Source organism: Littorina saxatilis, linkage group LG3, assembly GCF_037325665.1.
Source record: "Littorina saxatilis isolate snail1 linkage group LG3, US_GU_Lsax_2.0, whole genome shotgun sequence".
NCBI lineage: Eukaryota > Metazoa > Mollusca > Gastropoda > Littorinimorpha > Littorinidae > Littorina > Littorina saxatilis.
The window spans coordinates 8,382,565-8,403,595 of record NC_090247.1 but is presented as its reverse complement, the minus strand read 5'-3'; the positions used below and the strand labels follow the sequence as shown (position 1 = coordinate 8,403,595).

At 41.9% G+C, this 21,031-nt stretch overlaps 2 protein-coding genes across 2 annotated transcripts in view; both read left to right on the top strand.

The window, feature by feature from the left end:
* Positions 1–6,065, top strand: part of LOC138961540 (ribosomal biogenesis protein LAS1L-like) — a 37,654-nt gene extending 31,589 nt beyond the window's left edge. The window contains exons 12-14 of the mRNA XM_070333199.1: positions 1,900–1,968; positions 5,191–5,356; positions 5,914–6,065. Of these exons, the coding sequence (XP_070189300.1) occupies positions 1,900–1,968; positions 5,191–5,356; positions 5,914–5,971 (293 nt within the window). The 3' untranslated portion in view covers positions 5,972–6,065. The remainder of the gene's footprint in view (positions 1–1,899; positions 1,969–5,190; positions 5,357–5,913) is intronic.
* A 1,459-nt stretch (positions 6,066–7,524) lies between these two features.
* LOC138961530 (F-actin-monooxygenase MICAL3-like) overlaps positions 7,525–21,031 on the top strand; it is a 101,001-nt gene continuing 87,494 nt past the window's right edge. The window contains exon 1 of the mRNA XM_070333184.1: positions 7,525–8,500. The gene's annotated coding sequence lies outside the window, so the exon portion shown is untranslated. The remainder of the gene's footprint in view (positions 8,501–21,031) is intronic.

The following is a 21,031-nucleotide window of genomic DNA, read 5'->3' as shown; positions in this document are numbered from 1 at the left end:
ACCCTCTAAAACTCTACGTAGGGGGTCCATTATTAACCCTCTAACACTCCACGTAGGGGGTCCATTATTGACCCTCTAAAACTCCATGTAGGGGGTCCATTATTGACCCCCTATAACTCCATGTAGGGGGTCCATTATTGACCCGCTAAAACTCCATGTAGGGGGTCCATTATTGACACTCTAAAACTCCATGTAGGGGGTCCATTATTGACCCTCTAAAACTCCACGTAAGGGGTCCATCATTGACCCTCTAAAACTCCATGTAGGGGGTCCATTATTGACCCTCTAAAACTCCATGTAGGGGGTCCATCATTGACCCTCTAAAACTCCATGTAGGGGGTCTATCATTGACCCTCTAAAACTCCATGTAGGGGGTCCATTATTGACCCTCTAAAACTCCACATAGGGGGTCCATTATTGACCCTCTAAAACTCCATGTAGGGGGTCCATTATTGACCCTCTAAAACTCCATGTAGGGGGTCCATTATTGACCCTCTAAAACTCCATGTAGGGGGTCCATTATTGACCCTCTAAAACTCCATGTAGGGGGTCCATCATTGACCCTCTAAAACTCCATGTTGGGGGTCCATTATTGACCCTCTAAAACTCCATGTGTCGCTGCCCTACACGCCACCAGGCGTGAAAGGCAGTAAGTAAGTAAAACTCTATGTAGGGGGTCCATTATTGACCCTCTATAACTCCATGTAGGGGGTCCATTATTGACCCTCTATAACTCCATGTAGGGGGTGCATTATTGACCCTCTATAACTTCACGTAGGGGGTCCATTATTGACCCTCTAAAACTCTATGTAGGGGGTCCATTATTGACCCTCTAAACATTAAAAGTGGGGGTCCCGGGACCATCTAGGACGAGTGTCCGTGGGGAGCCGTGCTGAGTATTAATTCTAGGCTGTAAATTCTACATAAATATAAGCATGTGAATGTTGTTGTCTTTGTATATATATAGCACCTGACGTCGCAATGTTATAACTCAATGTCTTAATGTAACTTTCAATTTATAAAAGAGCTATTCAATTTCAAAGATGCTTTTGATTTTTTCCACAAAGTTGGGTCTTAAAATGATACAGGTTATGACACGTTTTAATGGTGGTGGAAATATTCAGACCCACATGCAACCATATTTTTGTTGATTTGATTTTAATTTTAATTCAAGCCTGCTTTTGAATATACAATAGATGATTTCTTAGTGGAAGTCCTAGGTATTTCTGGTATGAAGATATAAAATTAGTTCTTGGTAAACGTATTTTGTCTTAACGTTTTCAAATTTTAACGATGTTGAGTTATTTCAGCATTTGTTTCGCTTTTCTGTGATTTTACTACATTATAAAGCTAATACATATTTTTTTAGTTATAAATAATCCCCGCCAACGTTTTGTAACATTAAAACTAAATATTTTCAAAATGTTTTGACCATTGTGATTTTTGCGATTTTTGTCATTTTTGGGGCACATTATTTCACCACATTACAAAGATACAGCTTTGAAAAAAAATTGAGGTATACACTATGTGTATGTCGGTGTATCCAGAAAATTTTGCATGTCTACAACAAAAATTGCAAGCGCTGCGTCGACGCAAAACTGACCAACAACGCAAAACAGAAAATAACGCCAAATAATGGAAACTTTGAACGTCCATATCTCTAAAACTATTTGTCATACAGCCTTGAAATTTTGCAACTTTCTTAGTTAGCATGCCGGCTACACGCGGGCAACAAATTACATACTTGAAGTCATTTTGAAAAAATTAGTGGACCTACCTAATGAGCTGCTGTCCTGACATTTCAGCCTTGTCTTTTCTACTGTCCATATTGTTTGCTTTTGACGAATTCACTTTTTGCGCAATAACTGTTTAAAGTGTATTTTTCAAACGTGCTTGCAGGTGTGAAGGACAAGTCTGTGAATCAGGTGGGAATTGATGAAGAAGAGAATTGTTGGAATCTCTGCACAGGTATGTTTCATTTTCTTTTAGAAGAATAACACGTGTAGTGTGTACAGTGGAGTCCCCCTGTTAAGACCTCCACAAATCTGAGAAATCAGGTCCTTCTTCTTCGTTCGTGGGCTGAAACTCCCATGTACACTCGTGTGTTTTGCATGAGTGGAATTTTACGTGTATGACCGTTTTTTAGCCCGCCATTTAGGCAGCCATACATACGCCGTTTTCGGAGGAAGCATGCTGGGTATTTTCGTGTTTCTATAACCCACCAAACTCTGACATGGATTACAGGATCTTTTTCGTGTGCACTTGGGGGCCCAAGGACTGTTATGCCGGGGTGGAAGTAGAGATAAGCGCCTACTTCCCAAGAAATGCTCCAAATGGCTTCGTGTCTCCAAACACCTCTGACAGTCAAATCCAGCTCCTGGCCTTCACGTGGCGGGCCCTGTCTTCGACTAACAGGAGAAGGGATGCAGGCGGGTCACTGGCGCCTTAAAACCAGCTGCTTCGGGCAGATGGGGCTCGTTAACCTTGGATGGTCGCTCATCTAGGAGAAGGACAACTCCGATTTCAAAACCCGCACTGCCTTGTGTGCGCCTTGGGAAAGGCAAAGGCTACGAGAAGGAAAACTTCGACGTCAAACCCGGGTAGAGTGGACTCGACAGCCCAGCAAGGCAGCTACTCTTGGGGAGGAGGCAACCCTGAGTAAGAACCTCAACCACCGAAGACGGAAGACAGCAGCCAACTTGGCGTGGGGAGAAAATCGGCTGTCTACGCTCCCACGATAATAATATGGCCGTACAATTAATATGGCCGTGCGCACTTGGTCTTGTGCTTGCGTATACACACGGGGGTGTTCGGACACCGAGGAGAGTCTGCACACAAAGTTGACTCTGAGAAATAAATCTCTCGCCGAATGTGGGGACGAACTCACGCTGACAGCGGCCAACTGGATACAAATCCAGCGCGCTACCGACTGAGCTACATCCCCGCCCAGCGCGCTACCGACTGAGCTACATCCCCGCCCAGCGCGCTACCGTCTGAGCTACATCCCCGCCCAGCGCGCTACCGTCTGAGCTACATCCCCGCCCAGCGCGCTACCGACTGAGCTACATCCCCGCCCAGCGCGCTACCGACTGAGCTACATCCCCGCCCAGCGCGCTACCGACTGAGCTACATCCCCGCCCAGCGCGCTACCGACTGAGCTACATCCCCGCCCAGCGCGCTACCGACTGAGCTACATCCCCGCCCAGCGCGCTACCGACTGAGCTACATCCCCGCCCAGCGCGCTACCGACTGAGCTACATCCCCGCCCAGCGCACTACCGACTGAGCTACATCCCCGCCCAGCGCACTACCGACTGAGCTACATCCCCGCCCAGCGCGCTACCGACTGAGCTACATCCCCGCCCAGCGCGCTACCGACTGAGCTACATCCCCGCCCAGCGCGCTACCGACTGAGCTACATCCCCGCCCAGCGCCCTACCGACTGAGCTACATCCCCGCCCAGCGCGCTACCGACTGAGCTACATCCCCGCCCAGCGCGCTACCGACTGAGCTACATCCCCGCCCTATCAGGTCCTAAAAGAAGGGAGTGTTATAATGGAGGTCAATTTATTGAGGTTGTGAACAGTCAATATGATCAAAGAAAGTCCTAAGAGTGGGAAGTCATATATATATATGTGCTGGTGGTGGAGGGGGGGGGGGGGGGGGGTATTTCTTAAAGGTGAGTTTTTATTGAGTCACTTGAGAAAAAGTGACTCTATGTAATCGGTCAGTGTTAGTCTGTCCGGCCGGCCGGCCGGCCGTAGACACCACCTTAACGTTGGACTTTTCTCGGAAACTATCAAAGCGATCGGGCTCATATTTTGTTTAGTCGTGACCTCCAATGACCTCTACACTTTAACGATGGTTTCGTTGACCTTTGACCTTTTTCAAGGTCACAGGTCAGCGTCAAAGGAAAAATTGGACATTTTATATCTTTGACAAACTTTTCTCGGAAACTATCAAAGCGATCGGGCTCATATTTTGTTTAGTCGTGACCTCCAATGACCTCTACACTTTAACGATGGTTTCGTTGACCTTTGACCTTTTTCAAGGTCACAGGTCAGCGTCAAAGGAAAAATTAGACATTTTATATCTTTGACAAAGTTCATCGGATGTGATTGAAACTTTGTAGGATTATTCTTTACATCAAAGTATTTACATCTGTAGCCTTTTACGAACGTTATCAGAAAAACAAGGGAGATAACTAGCCTTTTCTGTTCGGCAACACACAACTTAACGTTGGGCTTTTCTCGGAAACTATAAAAGTGACCGGGCTCAAATTTTATGTGAACGTGACTCATTGTGTTGTGAATAGCAATTTCTTCCTGTCCATCTGATGCCTCATATAATATTCAGAACTGCGAAAGTGACTCGATCGAGCGTTTGCTCTTCTTGTTAGTATTTGTTTTTTGGATATGTGCCAATCAGGGATGATGGGTACTGTGTCAGTTTTCCATCCGTTCTGCAGGTTCCTCTACTTACAACTTACTTTTTTAATCATTTGTTTGCCACAGGCGCGGAGTCACTTGACATTTGTCTATTCAGTGATAGAGCTAGAGGGTTTGAGCATGGGTTTTAACTAAAAGGCAAGAGGAATACATTCCACAAAACTGGTCATTTGGTCACAGCAACTGGTCAAACTAATCCATAATAACAAAGCAGTATTTTTATGTTGAAATATCTTCTTCTTCTTCTTCATCTTCTTCTTCAGTCGATATAGAGAGTATTATGAACTTAAAACCTCTCAAATGCAATCAGGGGATGTTTTTTCTGGTGTATTTGAGCTAAAACTGGTAAAATACTGGAACTTTACAGTTGAAAGAAACACTGATGGGATAAGATCAGAAAACTTTAATGGCCAATTTCATTATGCAATGAATCGTTGAATCCTGGAATTTTGGCGTCACTCGATTCTTGGCGATTTTGATGTTTGAGACTGAGTAAATCAGAAATATTCTCTAAAATACGATGGACAATACATGATTGAACATTCTTTCATCTTTTTATCCATACCATTACCAGGTACAAGTATGTAAACTATTTCATAAAAAAAGAGAATCAGTTTTGGCCTTCAGCTGAAAAGCTGTCTAAAATGAGAGACATGTACACCAAAATTCCATGACAACGGCCAAATATGAATATTTTTCGTTTTTGTCACCGTCTCTGATTTTCACGTTGTTGTTCCATGCAGACCCTGTAGACTGGGACAGAGTAGCCCTGGGTCTACTGCCCAGCGAGGCCAGCATGGGAGGGGCAGGCATCGGTTCGGAACTCAGAGCTCACGGCTACTCTTCCTCAGAAGATGACGGCAGATCGTCGGAGGATGAGGAGGCAGACAATGCAGTCCACGATCACAGGTAGGACAGCAAGTAGGGGTGTATGGGGATGTTCACAGGATTCATTTTCTGTGGTAAATTCAGGGAAATAGGTACAAGAGTTTCAGCAATTTTTGCATGTTCAAGGCAGTCCTCGATGACGATGTCACCTATCCCCGACTGTGAAAATGGTTCAGCAAACCTGCCAAAATGTCGGGAAAGTTTTTAGTTATATTTAATGGATGTTTTGCCATCTGCCAACACCAAATAACATCCCTGGGTGTGTGGGGTGTGGGGATCGAGGGGAAAGGATGAGAGTGTGTGGGTGTTTGTGAACAGCTTTAGGTTCAATTCTATGGTTGTTTAATAGTTTCCTGAAAGAGAAAATGAGTGCACAAGAACACGATTGTGCTTTTCTGGTTGAGCACAATCATTCCTGCTTTTTGTGCTCCGCCTTGTTTATTTGCTTGTCAGTTAAGTTTTTGTCTGTACAGTCACCTCTAACTGTTGGCAGTTGGTTTTGTTCAATGGTTCAGTGATTTGGCAGTTGGCTTTTTTCAATGGTTCAGTGATTAAACTGTTGACTTTTTTTTTCGCAGGGAAGAGGTTTCCACACCAGCGAAGGATGACACCAAGAAAGAACTAGAGGTGCACTAGAAGAACCTGCAAATGGATGGGACTTCGATATGTGATTGCATGCTACATGGATGTGTGAGTGAAACAAATAAATAAAAAGTCCTAAATACCAACATATTGGGTCCTTGTGCGTGCATGTGTGTGTGTGTGTGTGTGTGTGTGTGTGTGTGTGTGTGTGTGTGTGTGCAGAGCTGTTAAAATCTACCTGCCTGTTTGCACTAGGCAGGTGAAACTTTCAGCCCTCCGTGTCTATAATAATAATAATAATAAATGAGCATTTATATAGCGCAACATCATAACTTTACAATTATGCTCTTTGCGCTTGACACATTTAAAATTCAAACACAGTTATACAAGCATTTACATCTACATTCATAGTCAGCAACGCTTGATTAAAAGCATACACCAGCAAACATACATTACAACAGATTCTTCCACTAATTAAGTAATAAAAACGTGAATAAAATAGGTAGTAAAAACAAGGAAATACCAGCTGAATACCCTCTATGTGTGGGATTAAAGTGTTTGTTTTTTCTCTCTCCTGGAAATGGACAATGGAGAGCATGTTGTTCCAGATGAAGGCATAAAGTAAACACATGAATGAGATAAATTGAAATAAAATATATTGCAAAAGTTAGAGGTAAAAGCAGAGAAACTGCGCCAAACACATGTTTGTTTTTTCTCCATTTGTTCTCTCAAATCATTCTTTTATCAACAATGATATCATATACAGGTTGTGTGTTTGATTCCATAAGCATATGACTGACAGAATTCACAAATCGTCGTCCTGGAATTTTGGCGTAACTCGATTCTTATCGATTTTGATGTTTTTGTGCTTTAGACTAAGTAAATCATTCTCCATGAGAAATATTCTCAAAAATACGATGGACAATACAGGATTTAACCTTCTGTTATCTTTCTATTCCTACCAGGTACAAATATAAACACTATTTCATGATAAAAATAATCAGTTTTGGCCTTCTGCTGAAAAGCTGTCTAAAATCAAATGAGTTATGCGAAAATTCTGTAACGACGTCGACATTGACTTATTGAAAGAATACAAAGGAAATATTGAAGAAACACGCCCTTAAAATTTATAAGAGATTAAGTGCATCTCTGGGTTCTATTTGAGTTGTTTGATTTAATGAACGCTTTCTGTTAATTGAAATGAATTAGGAAGAATCGTTTTTTTTTATTTCTGTCAAAAATAATGTTGAGGCTTCCCTTTTGAAAGCTGTCAGCTTCTTTTCTTAGCAGATTCTCTGTGCATGTGCTTCTTTATGATACAAAACCATTCCAATCAACGACATAAATGGCATGCATGAACACTTAGATTTTAACTTTTAAAAAACAATTAAAAAAAATTTGAATGTAAAAAGGATGCAGAAACAAACAAAAAAACAAAATGTAAATAATAGAAGAAGAAAAAAGATAGCACAGGGTGTGGTAGCTTAGTCGTCTTTAGAGTTATATCATTCTCCGGTTAAGGAGCTTCACTCCACTTGAGTCTCAAGTTCAAATCATTCACGTAGTGCAGACCACTCATCCAGGGGAGCAACTCGTGTCTTCTTCGCCAACAGGGCGGAAAGAGTGGATGAGGTAATCTAAGATGGCGACGTAGGTAAGGTCGCCTTGTGGGCTGGATGAACAACCTACGGTGAGTAAGTGATCTACGCCTTTGTCGGGACAACGCACGGAATAAGAGTGTGCTCTACACATTTGGAGATGGCTGGGTGTCAGGAATCTAGCCCGGCGTGTATCAGTGAGAGTGGATCGAATAACGGATTCTCGTCTGCAAGTGCAACTTGTTGGTTTGAAATTCATGTTCAGCAACGATGAAATGTGTTTTTACTGTTTTGTTGATAAGGCAGAGCCAGTAGAAAGCGCTCATTTGAGCGGGTGAATCACAGTGTTTGTCTGAGCGCAAGAGGGGCGGTTTCAATTCTAATTCAAAACTTGAATTTTCTCAGATAGTCGTAATTTGGATAGAACCATCAGTTATCCTTTGGAACCGCAGTGCAAGGGAATGTGGAACATCGCTTGTTAATGTTATTGATCGTACTGTGTGTTTCGGACGCTGCTCCTTCTGCTCCAGAACATTGATTTTGATAATTTTTGTTGAAATATTAATCCATCAGAATCGAATACAAAAACAGTGTGGTGGAATCAGGTGAAGTTGTCAGTGAAAAAGTGCACAGTACAAGTACAACAGCGTGTGTGACATAGTCCACAGTCAAACAAGTGGTATGTGTAAGGGGAGGGAAGGATGGGCTAAGTGCACATTATGTACACGCCAGCCAAGAACAGACAGGCCCGTGTGTCAGCTGATCCCTTGGAAATAATGCCCTAGCTTGGGCTGTGCACAGCTGTGTTGATCCCCACGTGGAAACAATTGTTGTGAATTCTATGAGGATTATACTAATGTGGAGCCTGGAGCTCATGTTACAAGCATGTCTGGTCACGAGGATGGAGTAGATGACCCATCATCACTGCTCTTGCCAGTTGTCAAACCAACTTGATCGGCGTTCACACATCTTCATAATTTAACAGGTTTGTAAACATTATAAATTTGTAACTCATAGTACTAATTGAGGAAACACTAAATGAGAAATTTAAATAGTTTTTCAAATGTATCGGTACACACACACCACACACACACATAATTATATGTCTAGAAGCACAGACAAATAGAAAGTTCTGCATTTGCGTCAACAGGAATGTGAATATAATTATGGTTACTTTCCTTGACAAAATATGTGGGGGGGGGGTTTAGTTAAAATTCAAGTTGTGTTCACGTAAGAACAGTTATTCAGTAATGCACAAACTTGTTTATGAGCCAGACAAAAACTGTGCCAAATGTATTAAATCTGATGTTATACTTGTAGTGACCCATTTTATTTTCTTAAGTTGCATAAGAGTTGTGAATACTCATAACAATTCAGTGTTTTTACATTTAGTCAAGTTTTGACTAATGTTTTAACAATAGACGGGGAATCGAGACGAGGGTCATGGTGTATGTGTGTGTGTGTGTCTGTGTGTGCGTGTGTGTGTGTAGAGCGATTCAGACCAAACTACTGGACCGATCTTTATGAAATTTTACAAGAGAGTTCCTGGGAATGATATCCCCGGACGTTTTTCTTTTTTTCGATAAATACCTTTGATGACATCATATTCGGCTTTTTGTAAAAGTTGAGGCGGCACTGTCACACCCTCATTTTTCAATCAAATTGATTGAAATTTTGGCCAAGCAATCTTCGACGAAGGCCGGACTTCGGTATTGCATTCAGCATAGAGGCTTACCATTTAATTAATGACTTTGGTCATTAAAAATCTGAAAATTGTAAAAAAAAAAAAAAAAATTATTATAAAACAATCCAAATTTACGTTCATCTTATTCTTTATCATGTTCTGATTCCAAAAACATATATAAATATGTTATATTCGGATTAAAAACAAGCTCTGAAAATTAAAAATATAAAAATTATGATTAAAATTAAATTTCCGAAATCGTTTTAAAAACAATTTCATCTTATTCCTTGTCGCTTCTTGATTCCAAAAACATATAGATATGATATGTTTGGATTAAAAACACGCTCAGAAAGTTAAAACGGAGAGAGGTACAGTAAAGCGTGCTATGCAGCACAGTGCAACCGCTACCGCGCTAAACAGGCTCGTCACTTTCACTGCCTTTTGCACTAGCGGCGGACTATGGTCATTGTGAAAAAATACAGTGCGTTCAGTTTCATTCTGTGAGTTCCACAGCTTGACTAAATGTAGTAATTTCGCCTTACGCGACTTGTTTTTTATTGTCATCAGTGTTGCTGACTGCATCAGCTGTTGATTCTATTAATAGATCAAAGCATGTGGTCTGTGGCAGATACGGAGTAGAGATAGGGATACTGATGGTCATCTAGTCATAGTGGGTCTGATTGTGATACTGTAGTGTTACATGACTTTGCATGCATGTATACAATGATACATTTTTTTCTTTGTTTGTTTGTGGATCTTTCTCTGTGTAAGGCCAAAAAAAAATTAGGTGTGGTTACGGTAACATAATAGAAACATAAAAAAATAGGGTAGGAAGGTAGGCAATCACTTTTTTTTAAAACTTTTTTTTCTAATGTGTACAAATTCAACCTACTTGACAGGGAAATAAGTGTGCGACTCGGGCGCTTTCGCTTTCATTGCGTTTTCTGCACTCGTTTACTTGGTTTTTTTGGGTTTGATTGACAAATGTAATAAAAAGTTATAGGGTCGGCCCCAAAGAATAGGGTAGGTCGGGTTACCGTAACCACACCTATTTTTTTTTAGGCCTAATACGTCTGATGGTATGATTCTATTTTTCTTAATCTTTCCTTTCCTATTTATTCAAGTTTATTTTAAGTCAGTGTGTGTGTTCACATATTTTTCTTATGCCTTTGGTTGTGAGTTGGATTGTAAATTTGCTATGTTAAAACAAGGTTTTGTGTCCATCCCTGAGGACTATTTTATCCACCAAGTACACACACACCACACACAGAACTAAGAAAAGCTGATAAAGGTCACAGACTGATTCTTCAGTTGTCACTTGTTATGTGACGATGTGTTAAAGTTAGACCTGTCACTGCAGAGCCTAATTGACACTTTGTGTGACAGGGTAGGTAGCTTGTGTCCAACCAGTCTCTGGTCAACTCAAACTGGCAGGATTAACACCACTGTAACAAAACAGAGAGGTTCTAAAGCACAGGTGTGCTTGTGGCAAGAGAATAGATATAGAGCTAGAGGGGGAGGGGAGGGGGAGGGGATCATGGGGGGAGGGGGTGGGAGAGGAGGGAGATTGGTCCAGAGACATAAATCCAGTTTTAGGTGAAAATGAAACGGACAGTATTCATGATCATCACAGCAGGCAATGGCATGCAGCTTAAAAAGGTCTTACACTACAGCACAGTGACACTGACACGGCCTCACTGGGTCAAATTTTCTTTTGCTCAAAGTCAAACGGGTTTCTATCTGGTTGACTTGGGAGTCTTCACTTTTACATTGTCTTAGTCTGCATGCTTTGGGCTTTCTGCTGTGTACTGTCTCTTGTCTTTCTCAGCCTTAGTAAGTTAGTCTTAACTCTCTGTCTCATCCCCAAGTTATGAATTCTGTAAATGTATTAATTAGGCCAAAAAAAAAAATTGTCTGTTTAGGGTAACATGACCAAAAAAAGTAGGGTCGGTAGGTAGGTAGGGTTTTTTTTTTTTTTTTTTTTTTTTTTTTTTGTAAATGCTATGTTGGCTGAACATTCACTTCTTATATTTGATGAATACATGTTTCAAAACTAACGTATAAATAAAACAGAGAGAAAGGGAGAGAAAGAAACGCCAAATGTCTCTTTTTAGCATTTTTACCTCTTTTTTTTTTTTTTTTTTTTTGAAATCAAAAAAAAGTTTTTGGGTCGGCGCCAAATCGATAGGGTCGGTCGGGTTACCCTAAACAGACAAAATTTTTTTTTTGGCCTTAGTGTTCTCTAATATTTGTCATTGTATGGCTTCTTTTTTTTTAATGTAAAGATGCAGGAATGTTTCCAGATTCTGTTAATTACTTAATGTACAACAACTCTTTTCCTACTTGATACTAAATTATGTTATTGTGTTTAATTTTAACATGAACAAGTCAAGTCAAGTATTTTATTGTTTTGGGCCCAGAGGGCTTTGATTCGTTTGAAACAAAGATATAACTTTAACAAAAAAAGGTAACAAATCAGACAGTTAATATATATACAAATTGAGCGGACAAATACATGTACAACAATACTATACAACCAAAATATATACACTTCCATACATGTATACAAACTTGTATACAAACAAAACAAAAAAATAGGTTTAACAAAATCAGGTAAGAAATCAGACAGATAATATGTATACATTAAGCGGACAACGATAATATACAGCCGAAATAAATTGGCAATACCATTATCAGTGATGGCGCTAGTATTTTTTCAAACCGGTACACAAACTTTTATGATGCAAACTGTCCAGAAAAAAAAGGTAGGCTGGTCATTGGAACCAGTAAGAGTCCAACTCAGAGTACTGCTTTTGTTGTTTTACCAGTGAAAAAAACCCGGTAGTTCTAAAAATCAACCGGTAGGTCATACCGGCAGCCAATTTTTTCCCGGTATTTCCTCATTTCAACCGGTAAAATACCGGTAATTACCGGTTAACGCCAATACCATTATGCCATGCATCTTTTGTAAAAGACCACAAAACAAAACAAAACAAAAGCATGTATTACAATGCATACCAATAAAGAAACTAGATGTAACGCTAACATACTAAAGTCATAATAATGGGCTACAAATGTTGCTAGCTTCATTAGTTTTATCTTAGATTTACAATTCATTAACTGTTCATATATATTTTAAACAATTTGGGTGAGATCGGTAATAAGGACTAATTAATAACAGATGCTGGTAGTGGGAGATAAGTTGAAGACGGGTGCACCCTGTACCCTTATGAACTACTCGTCTTGCGTACATTTCTTGTGTACATTTCCCTTCAATTTGGGCATACCAGCGACAGAGCTAACCTTTTACAGGGTGTCTGGTGAGATATATGATGCCTGCTCTCATGTCGAACTAGTAAACCGGTTATCTACACAAGAGTGCGCTACTGTGACCAGCTGGCTTGTTGATCTTGCCACTGGTAAAAGCTGGGGTATGAATATATAGATTTTTTTTTATTATTGAATTTGAAGTGGCACTGCAGTGTGGGACAGCCTTATATGGTCTGTCATCGCAGAGAGAGCTAACAGTACACTGTACACTCAACCTCAGCTGACTGACCATTCATGCACTGATTGTCCTCTGAGTATAGTTCTCTTAGTGTGTACTTCCCTAGAAGGCCTTAACCCAAATTCTGTATGACAAATGACATAACTCCATAACTAATATGGTTGTCCTCGGTACACTTCGTCTGTTCTTCCATAGAAGGCCTGAGCCTTTTACATTGACAAAACTCCATTTTTAATGGTTAAGAAGAACTAGACCCGGTGCGTAAGATTTTTAGTATAAAGTATGGCACATTTGGTATAATGGTTCAGTTCTGTTTTACCTGATGTAGTGCTTGCACCTTCCTCTTGAATGCTGAGAGGAGTTTGACTTTATGGTTCTATGGGTGTTGCTTCTATGGAGGAATCTGCATTTGAAGTAAGTGACTAGGAATGTTCACAATGCTGGACCTGTAGAATAAAACTACATGACATGACTTCTACTGTAATTCATGAATGTTGTCAGAGAAAAGGGGATTTCTGTGAACATTCACATGATTTAGTTGTTTTTGTGCGTATACATTTTTTAAAAATGAAATTGAAAGACAAACTTTGAATTTAGACAAACGTTTTCAGTCATTGCTCATGAATTTGTCAACTGCAACATTACACTGAAACTAGTGAAAGTATTAAACAGGGGATTAGTTATACTTTAAACTGTTAAACTTTAATCATGTTCATGACAGTGCATATATCAGCAGCTAAAGCATTGACAACCGTAGAATGGGTGCACCATGTGCTTGTGCAACATTTACTTTGCTCCTGCCTCTTGCACTGTAAACACAATGGAGGACAGCATGCACACCAGCAACCCCCACCCCCCGTCTCTCTCTCTCTCCCTCCCCCACACATACAAACATCTGGAGGGTGTGACCCCGCGTGCTTGCCTTTGTCGTGACATATTCATGGGATCCGCGGTTCTCTTCTGCTGCAACGCACATCTGTACACTTTTACAAAGGAACTTGTGCTTGTTGTTGGTATTCCTGGAGATTGTTTTCCCGGCTGGCATTCTCGATAGTCTGTTATCAGTACACGTATCATTCTTTCCACCTGTACACTTTAACGTTGGTTTGCTTCTCAATTTCACATCATCTGAGCAGATGGTCGATCAGTTTTGGTGTGCTTGACAGTGAAACCTTACTTTAAATTGTGTTATTATCCAACAGGGTTGGGCCCTGTCCCCACGATACAACACATTGTGACACTGTCCTCTCTTTTACGGGGTTGCAAAAGGTTTAAACTGTTTTGTACGGGGGGATTGCCCAAGATTCATTTTGTATGTTCTGACTTCTTTGGCTTTGCAGGAGACTTGCGTTTTACAATTTTCCATTATTCCTTCCTCTCATCCGTGTGTTTGTTCAGCCTTGAGTTGAATTTGTTTTTCATTACGCGTGGAGCTCAGTGTCTTCGTGGCGTATGAGTGGCTGGGGGCCCATGGCTGATTAGGAGAGGACAAGTTGTTGATTCTGCATGATGATTTGATTTTGTTTCGTGTGATCAAGCGCACAGACACACACATGCACACAGACTGACAGAAACGCACACACACGCGCATACACACACACACACTTTGGGGGAGGGGATGGCGGGGAGGTTTTTAAAAAATTTTCTTCCAGTGACTGTCTTCAGGCCGGAGAAGGCTAAAGAAGATGACTTGAATGTAAAACTCATTTATGCAGTATTTTCCGCCGTTACACTTACAGGATCGTGGGAGGTAATTTATGGCAGTAATGCGCAATATTTTAATGATTATTCATTAATGCGAGACTGAAAGTTCACGTGGTGTCTAAAACTCTACTCACATTGAAAGGCAGCCACTGGCGTCTGTGTGTGTGTGAGAGAGTGGAGAGCTTTTTTCAAGTCCCCTTCCCAAGGCATTTTGAACTCGTCCTTGGATCTTGTTACTAATTGATTCCACCCCAAGGAAGCCCACCCACTCCCACCCCCTTTACTGTACACGCCATCATCCGTGGCATCTGTCGCCGTACGTGGAAATGTTGACATTTTGTGCAGAAGCAGCGCTCTTTTTACTACAGGAAGAGGAAAGGGAAGAGCCGGCGCCACCCCCACCCCCCACCCCCCACAAGAAATGCGCGGAAGGAGGAAGTCCCCAAACTTGCGCTGGTGGTAATGATTTTTTCCCACGGCCATATCCTCATTCTTGACATTTGGGAGTAACCGTCTTGCGCTGAAGAAAAAGATAGAAGACATTTGGGGGAAAATGGATGAGAAGATAGCATGAACCTGTTCTGTGCACACTCTTAGTCTTAGCGAATTTTCATTCGTGCTCACACTAACCAAATATGTCACCAGTGTTTCATTGTCACTACTTTTTGCCATTTATTCAGACGTACATGTTATATAGAATTATACAGCGATCAAAAGTAAATGACAATATTATATCTTTAGTATGGCAGTAGTACTGACACAGACGGCAGAGAAGGTCAAGATTGGGAAATAGACCATTCAGTGGTTCGTTTGTCCAGTTCAATGACTGGGAAAACGGCGAAGTAAACTGAAGTTTTCAAAACTGCAGATCTGTCCAAAATACGGTATAGGTTATAATGGCTTCCGTGGCAGGCCCGGTGTAACACGACATTTTTACTCCACGAAAAAATAATTTACTCCGGAGTAAAAATTTCGTACGAAATTCTTACTCCGACTCCGAGTACACCTTTCGTACGAGAAAAGAACTCCCCAAGGCACGAACAAAATTACTCCCTCCACGAAATTTTTACTCCTATTTTTACATTTAGTCAAGTTTTGACTACATGTTTTAACGTAGAGGGGGGGAATCGAGACGAGGGTCGTGGTGTATGTGTGTGTGTCTGTGTGTGTGTGTAGAGCGATTCAGAGAAAACTACTGGACCGATCTTCATGAAACTTGACATGAGAGATCCTGAGTATGGTACCTCCAGACGTTTTTTTCATTTTTTTGATAAATGTCTTTGATGACGTCATATCTGGCTTTTCGTGAAAGTTGAGGCGGCACTGTCACGTTCTGATTTTTCAAATTTGACATTTTGGTCAAGTAATCTTCGACGAAGCCCGGAATTTGGTATTGAGTTTGCTCATTAAAGTTGTCATTAAAATCGATTTTTCACAAACAGATTTAAAATTGATTGCATCGTATTCTTCATCACATTCTGAATAACACACACCCTTATAAGCGGTGGTGAAAGCGTGATGGCCAGTGACCCAGAACGAACACAAGCCAACGCTCGAAGTTCGATTGCCCTACTTTTCTTTTCTGTTTCCTTAACACATTTTTTTTAAATCATTGACTTTACCTGCTGGTTAACACTCGGTATGATCTGGGTTAGTGGAACATAACAGCAGCAGTTTCAACACTGGGTATTGTTGCAGACTTTAGCGCGCTGTCCACGATTTTTTAAAGCACGAAATGCATGATGTTCGAAAGGAGTTTTGCCCTACTTTGATACGTGACGTGGTATCTAACGAGCAGTTTTTACAACATTCCTCTGCGTGAGGTCGGGGTACGTGACGCAATATCTAAACCTCCCTAATATGTGGTCTCGCGCACACGAATGTCGCGCTACCCTCCCCCCACCCCTTCCACCACCAAGACTAACAGGGGACAAGGTAGTACAAATTTCGTACACCTGGCATGGAAAGTTAAATTGCTCGTGTTAGGGTGAAGTAATTTATTCGTTATTTATTCGTCAGGGGAGTAACATTTTTGTACGAAATGTTTACTCGGAACTCACCTGTCTTGGGGAGTAATTTTCTCGTGTACTGGGGGAGTGCTTTTTTCGTACAAAATTTTTACTCCGGAGTAAAAATCTCTTGGGAGTAATTTTCTCGTGTTACACCGGCCGTATTTGTGCTAAATTAGCATTCATTTGCTGAAGCTTCAACTGTTGAGCTTTTATTGCACGTGAATTAATTTTCTGATTTCAACGCAAAAAAAATCAATATCAACCTGCGTTTGTTTTGTGCGCGGCAAAGTCAATAATTTACAGCATATATTAATTTTGATGACATGTTCGGTTCTGCATCAGGATTCGTTTTGCGACTTGAAACTCAATATTGTTGACATCGGTACGGCTGGCTAGGGGGATTAGATGGTAGTCCACCTCATCAGTTTGTCATTGATTTTTATTATTCTGCTATGGGCACTAGCCTCGGGCACAGAGTAATGATACGCATTTCAGGACGCGTGTTTATTCTCTCTCTCTCTCTCTCTCTCTCTCTCTCTGCCTGCCTGCTCTGCTCGCTTGTGTATGCTGTCCTTTGACTGCACTTTTGAGCGGCTGCCCCCCCCCCCCCCTCTCTCTCTCGCTCTCTCTCTCGCTCTCTCTCTCATACGACTGATTTGCTAGACTGATAGTTCAAGACACTCCGGAGATCAGCTACAATTTATCAAAGTAAAACTCGACGAGGAAAATAATGTTCTCGTTCACTTGTCATGTGAAACAATCGCACGTAACTTCATCTTGTCCATTCATTCATTCCTTGCTCCATCACTGCTTCATCCATTTCCATCCCCAGTCCAACAATATCCAGCACCTCGGCGTACATCTATTTCCATCCGCAGTTTATTCACATTTCATGGATTTCCCTCGTCCTTTCTCTCCCTCCCCACCCCCCCCCCCCCCCCCCCTACTTGCAACCGTTGCACTACTGCGTTATGTGTTGACGAAAATTGCTGCCCTTTCATGAATCGGTATGGTGCAGAAAATATATAGCGTGTTGTGGTGTTGACGGGACTGGCACTGTGACAGTTGTGGAGCGTACCCAGTCAACTTGAATTTGACCCTGAGCTCCGATTTCTAATCCACGGCTTTGCACGGCATAGCCGATTCTGAGTTGACACCCTGTTCAGCATTACGTGTTGACAGTTCGAGAAGGATTCGTTTTGTCAAGGTCTCCATGTTGAACATACCAACGAACATGCGGGCCGGGATCACTCACACCATGCAGTGCAGGAATTCGCTGTCACATTCTTTTTTCTCAGTCTCTTGTGTCTCTTTGAGTAATCTAGTTGCCAAGTATGCACGTGCATGTTGTACTTTCTGTTTTCTATTTTTCGGTTCCCCTGGTCTCATTCTGCAGTGCGCGCTCTCTCTCTCTCTCTCTCTTCTGTGCAAAAAGTCAACAAAGTATGCACGTGCGCACAAGTAGCTGCGGTTGCATCAGAGACACACATTCTCTGAGTCCAATTGTCAGTTTCCCACATTATGCACTGCTCTCTCTCCTCTCTCTCTCTCTCTCTCTCTCTCTCTCTCTCTCTCTCTCTCTCTCTCTCCTCTCTCTCTCTCTCTCTCTCTCTCTCTCTCTCTCTCTCTCTCTCTCTCTCTCCTCTCTCTCTCTCTCTCTCTCCTTTCATATTTTCTGTCCCTTTCTCACAAGACCGAGAACGAACCATTCTAATGGGCACTGAAGCATAAACTGTGCATGTGTTGACGCTACTTGTCCAACTCCAATACAGAATAGCAAACCTATAACTGTATTGTTTTTGTTGTCACTACATGCACGTACACAATTTTAGTCCATGGTAGAGTAAGGGGTTCCCGATAGAAAAAGAGATAATTTCTTTGTGTCCAGTCCGTGAAAAAATACATAGCCTACGGACACAAGGAGATCTTGATACGTAGATAATATACCTGTGCTACGGATTTCTAGGAAAAATATTTGTATGGGTTGAGACCACGCTGTTCAGAGGTGGGTTTTTTTAGACATAGATCTGGGATCAATGAAGAAAAGAGCTTTTTGTGTTGTTACTTTCCCCCCGCGGTTTAGGGGGAAGAATTTACCCGGTCGATGCTCCCCAGCATGTCGTAAGAGGCGACTAACGGATTCTGTTTCTCTTTTTACCCTTGTTCAGTGTTTCTTGTATAGAATATAGTCAATTTTTGTAAAGATTTTAGTCAAGCAGTATGTAAGAAATGTTAAGTCCTTTGTACTGGAAACTTGCATTCTCCCAGTAAGGTAATACATTGTACTACGTTGCAAGCCCCTGGAGCAAATTTTTGATTAGTGCTTTTGTGAACAAGAAACAATTAAGTTTTAACAAGTGGCTCTATCCAATCTCCCCCCTTTCCCCGTCGCGATATAACCTTCGTGGTTGAAAACGACGTTAAAACACCAAATAAAGAAAGAAAGAATGTGTTGTTACTTTACTGTAGTTGTTCCATATTTTGTCTGGGATCAGAGAAGAGAAGCGCTTTGTGTATACATACAGAGAGTCTATAGGTGTGTACCAGCTTTGCTCCTGTAGTTCTGTCCCGCTCTGCACCTGGCAGGTTTCCTATCCCCCGTTTCTGCCAGCGGGGCAAAATTCCAAGGTTTCTTTGAAGGCTCTGTACAGCTGCTTTCTGTCGTGAGTTCTTTAGTGCTGGCAGGTTAGTTTGGTACCGAATACATGTAGTAGTAAAAGCTGTTTGGCAGAATATCTTTAGTAGTATGAGCTACTGATATATATATATTAGACTAGAATGAATACCCGCTTCGCCGGGTAGCCGGCTTCGCCGGGAAGAAGTACTTAGAGCCGTACGCCGGCTTCGCCGGGTCCGAACAATGGACCCGCCAAGCTTAGGTCCCTCCCAGATTCGTGGAATGGGAACAGCACGAAAATGATTCAGTGGCCATAATGCCATTCCTGACCATATCGAGTCCCATCCTTGTCGACGAATGTAACCGTGTTAATCACCTTTGGAGGCGAACTCCACTCAAACAGGACTGAGCAAGTTAGAGCTTATCTCTAAGCCCTTTTGAACTGTTATGGCTTCTCAAAGGAAGGCCAGTACATAAAATTACACAAAAGCCGCCAGACCACATCACAAACAGAACTGAACAATGCACAGGTGTTGCTCACATAGAGACACACACACAAACACAGAGAAGCCGTATCTATAGAGAGATAGATGACAGTGTATTTTTCGCGTGGCTATAAATTGATTCGACCTTTGCACTTTTACAGTGAGGATAATTTACGGGTCCAATTTACGTTCTGGACACTGCGGTGACCTTCTAAAAATAGTAACAGAACGCCGGGAATATCCGAAGATACTATAGTGCACCATACGAAGGAAGGGAGGTAAACGCTGAAAACATGGAGAAGATGAGAAGATAAGGAAGAGTTACTTATAATGGTGAAATGAACACAAAAACCAAATTCGGTTCAGCGCTGCGCGCTGAGAGCACGTGTTGAAATATCTCATCGATGATATTGTGTCCGGGGTGTAGCTGAATACGGTGTCCAAATTTGAAAAAGATCCACCGAGAACTTTGGCTTTGGTGTGTCGGTATGGGGGCCCGGGTAGCTGAGGTGGAACCAAAATAGCTGAGGTGGAACCAAAATCGGTTCAGCGCTGCGCGCTGAGAGCACGTATTGAAATATCTCATCGACCAGATTTTGTTTCGGGTGTATCTGAATATGGACACCAAATTTGAAGCAGATCCATCGAGAACTTTGGCCGTGCATGGCGATCAAACACTCAAACACACACACACACACACACACACACAGACAGACAGACAGACACAAGCCGTATATATATATACTATAGATGATTACCCGCTTCGCCGGGTACCGGCTTCGCCGGGAAGAAGTAGAGCCGAATACCAGGCTGCGCCGGCGCACGAAGGAAAGGAGATAAACGCGCAAAACACTGGAGACCTTCTAAAAATAGTAACGTGCAGTGACCTTCTAAAAATAGTAACGTAGTAACGGGAATATGGATTGACGCCACACGGAGGAAGGGAGATAATCGCGGCTGAAAACACTGGAGAAGATAAGGAAGAGTTACTGGTAGTGGATCCCGACAACAACAAAAAAACAAAACAAAAAATCGGTTCAGCGCGCACAGCGCTGCGCTGAGAGCACGTGTTGAAATATCTCATCGATGAGGTTGTGTCCGGGGTGTAGCTGAATACGGTGTCCAAATTTGAAAAAGATCCACCGAGAACTTTGGCCGTGCATCGCGAACAGACAGACAGACAGACAGACACTAGTCGTATATATATATATGACAGCTGTGTACGTTGTACTCGCATGCGCAAACCTGTTGACTTTGCAAAAGGCTGAATGCAGTGGAAGCAACCAAGCGTTTTTTTGTTTGTTGGGGAGGGGGGGGGGGGGGGTGGTGTTGATGAGGTTGGTCATTATCTATAACATGTCGACTCAGTGGACTGGCATTTTTCGCGATACGCTTATGAGTAGATATAAAGGCATTTTAAATTTAATGTTGGAGACCGTTTCAGTTCACGCAGTTTCAGCATGATTCACAAGGGCTAAGATGACAAAAACTGTGACCTAACCAGAA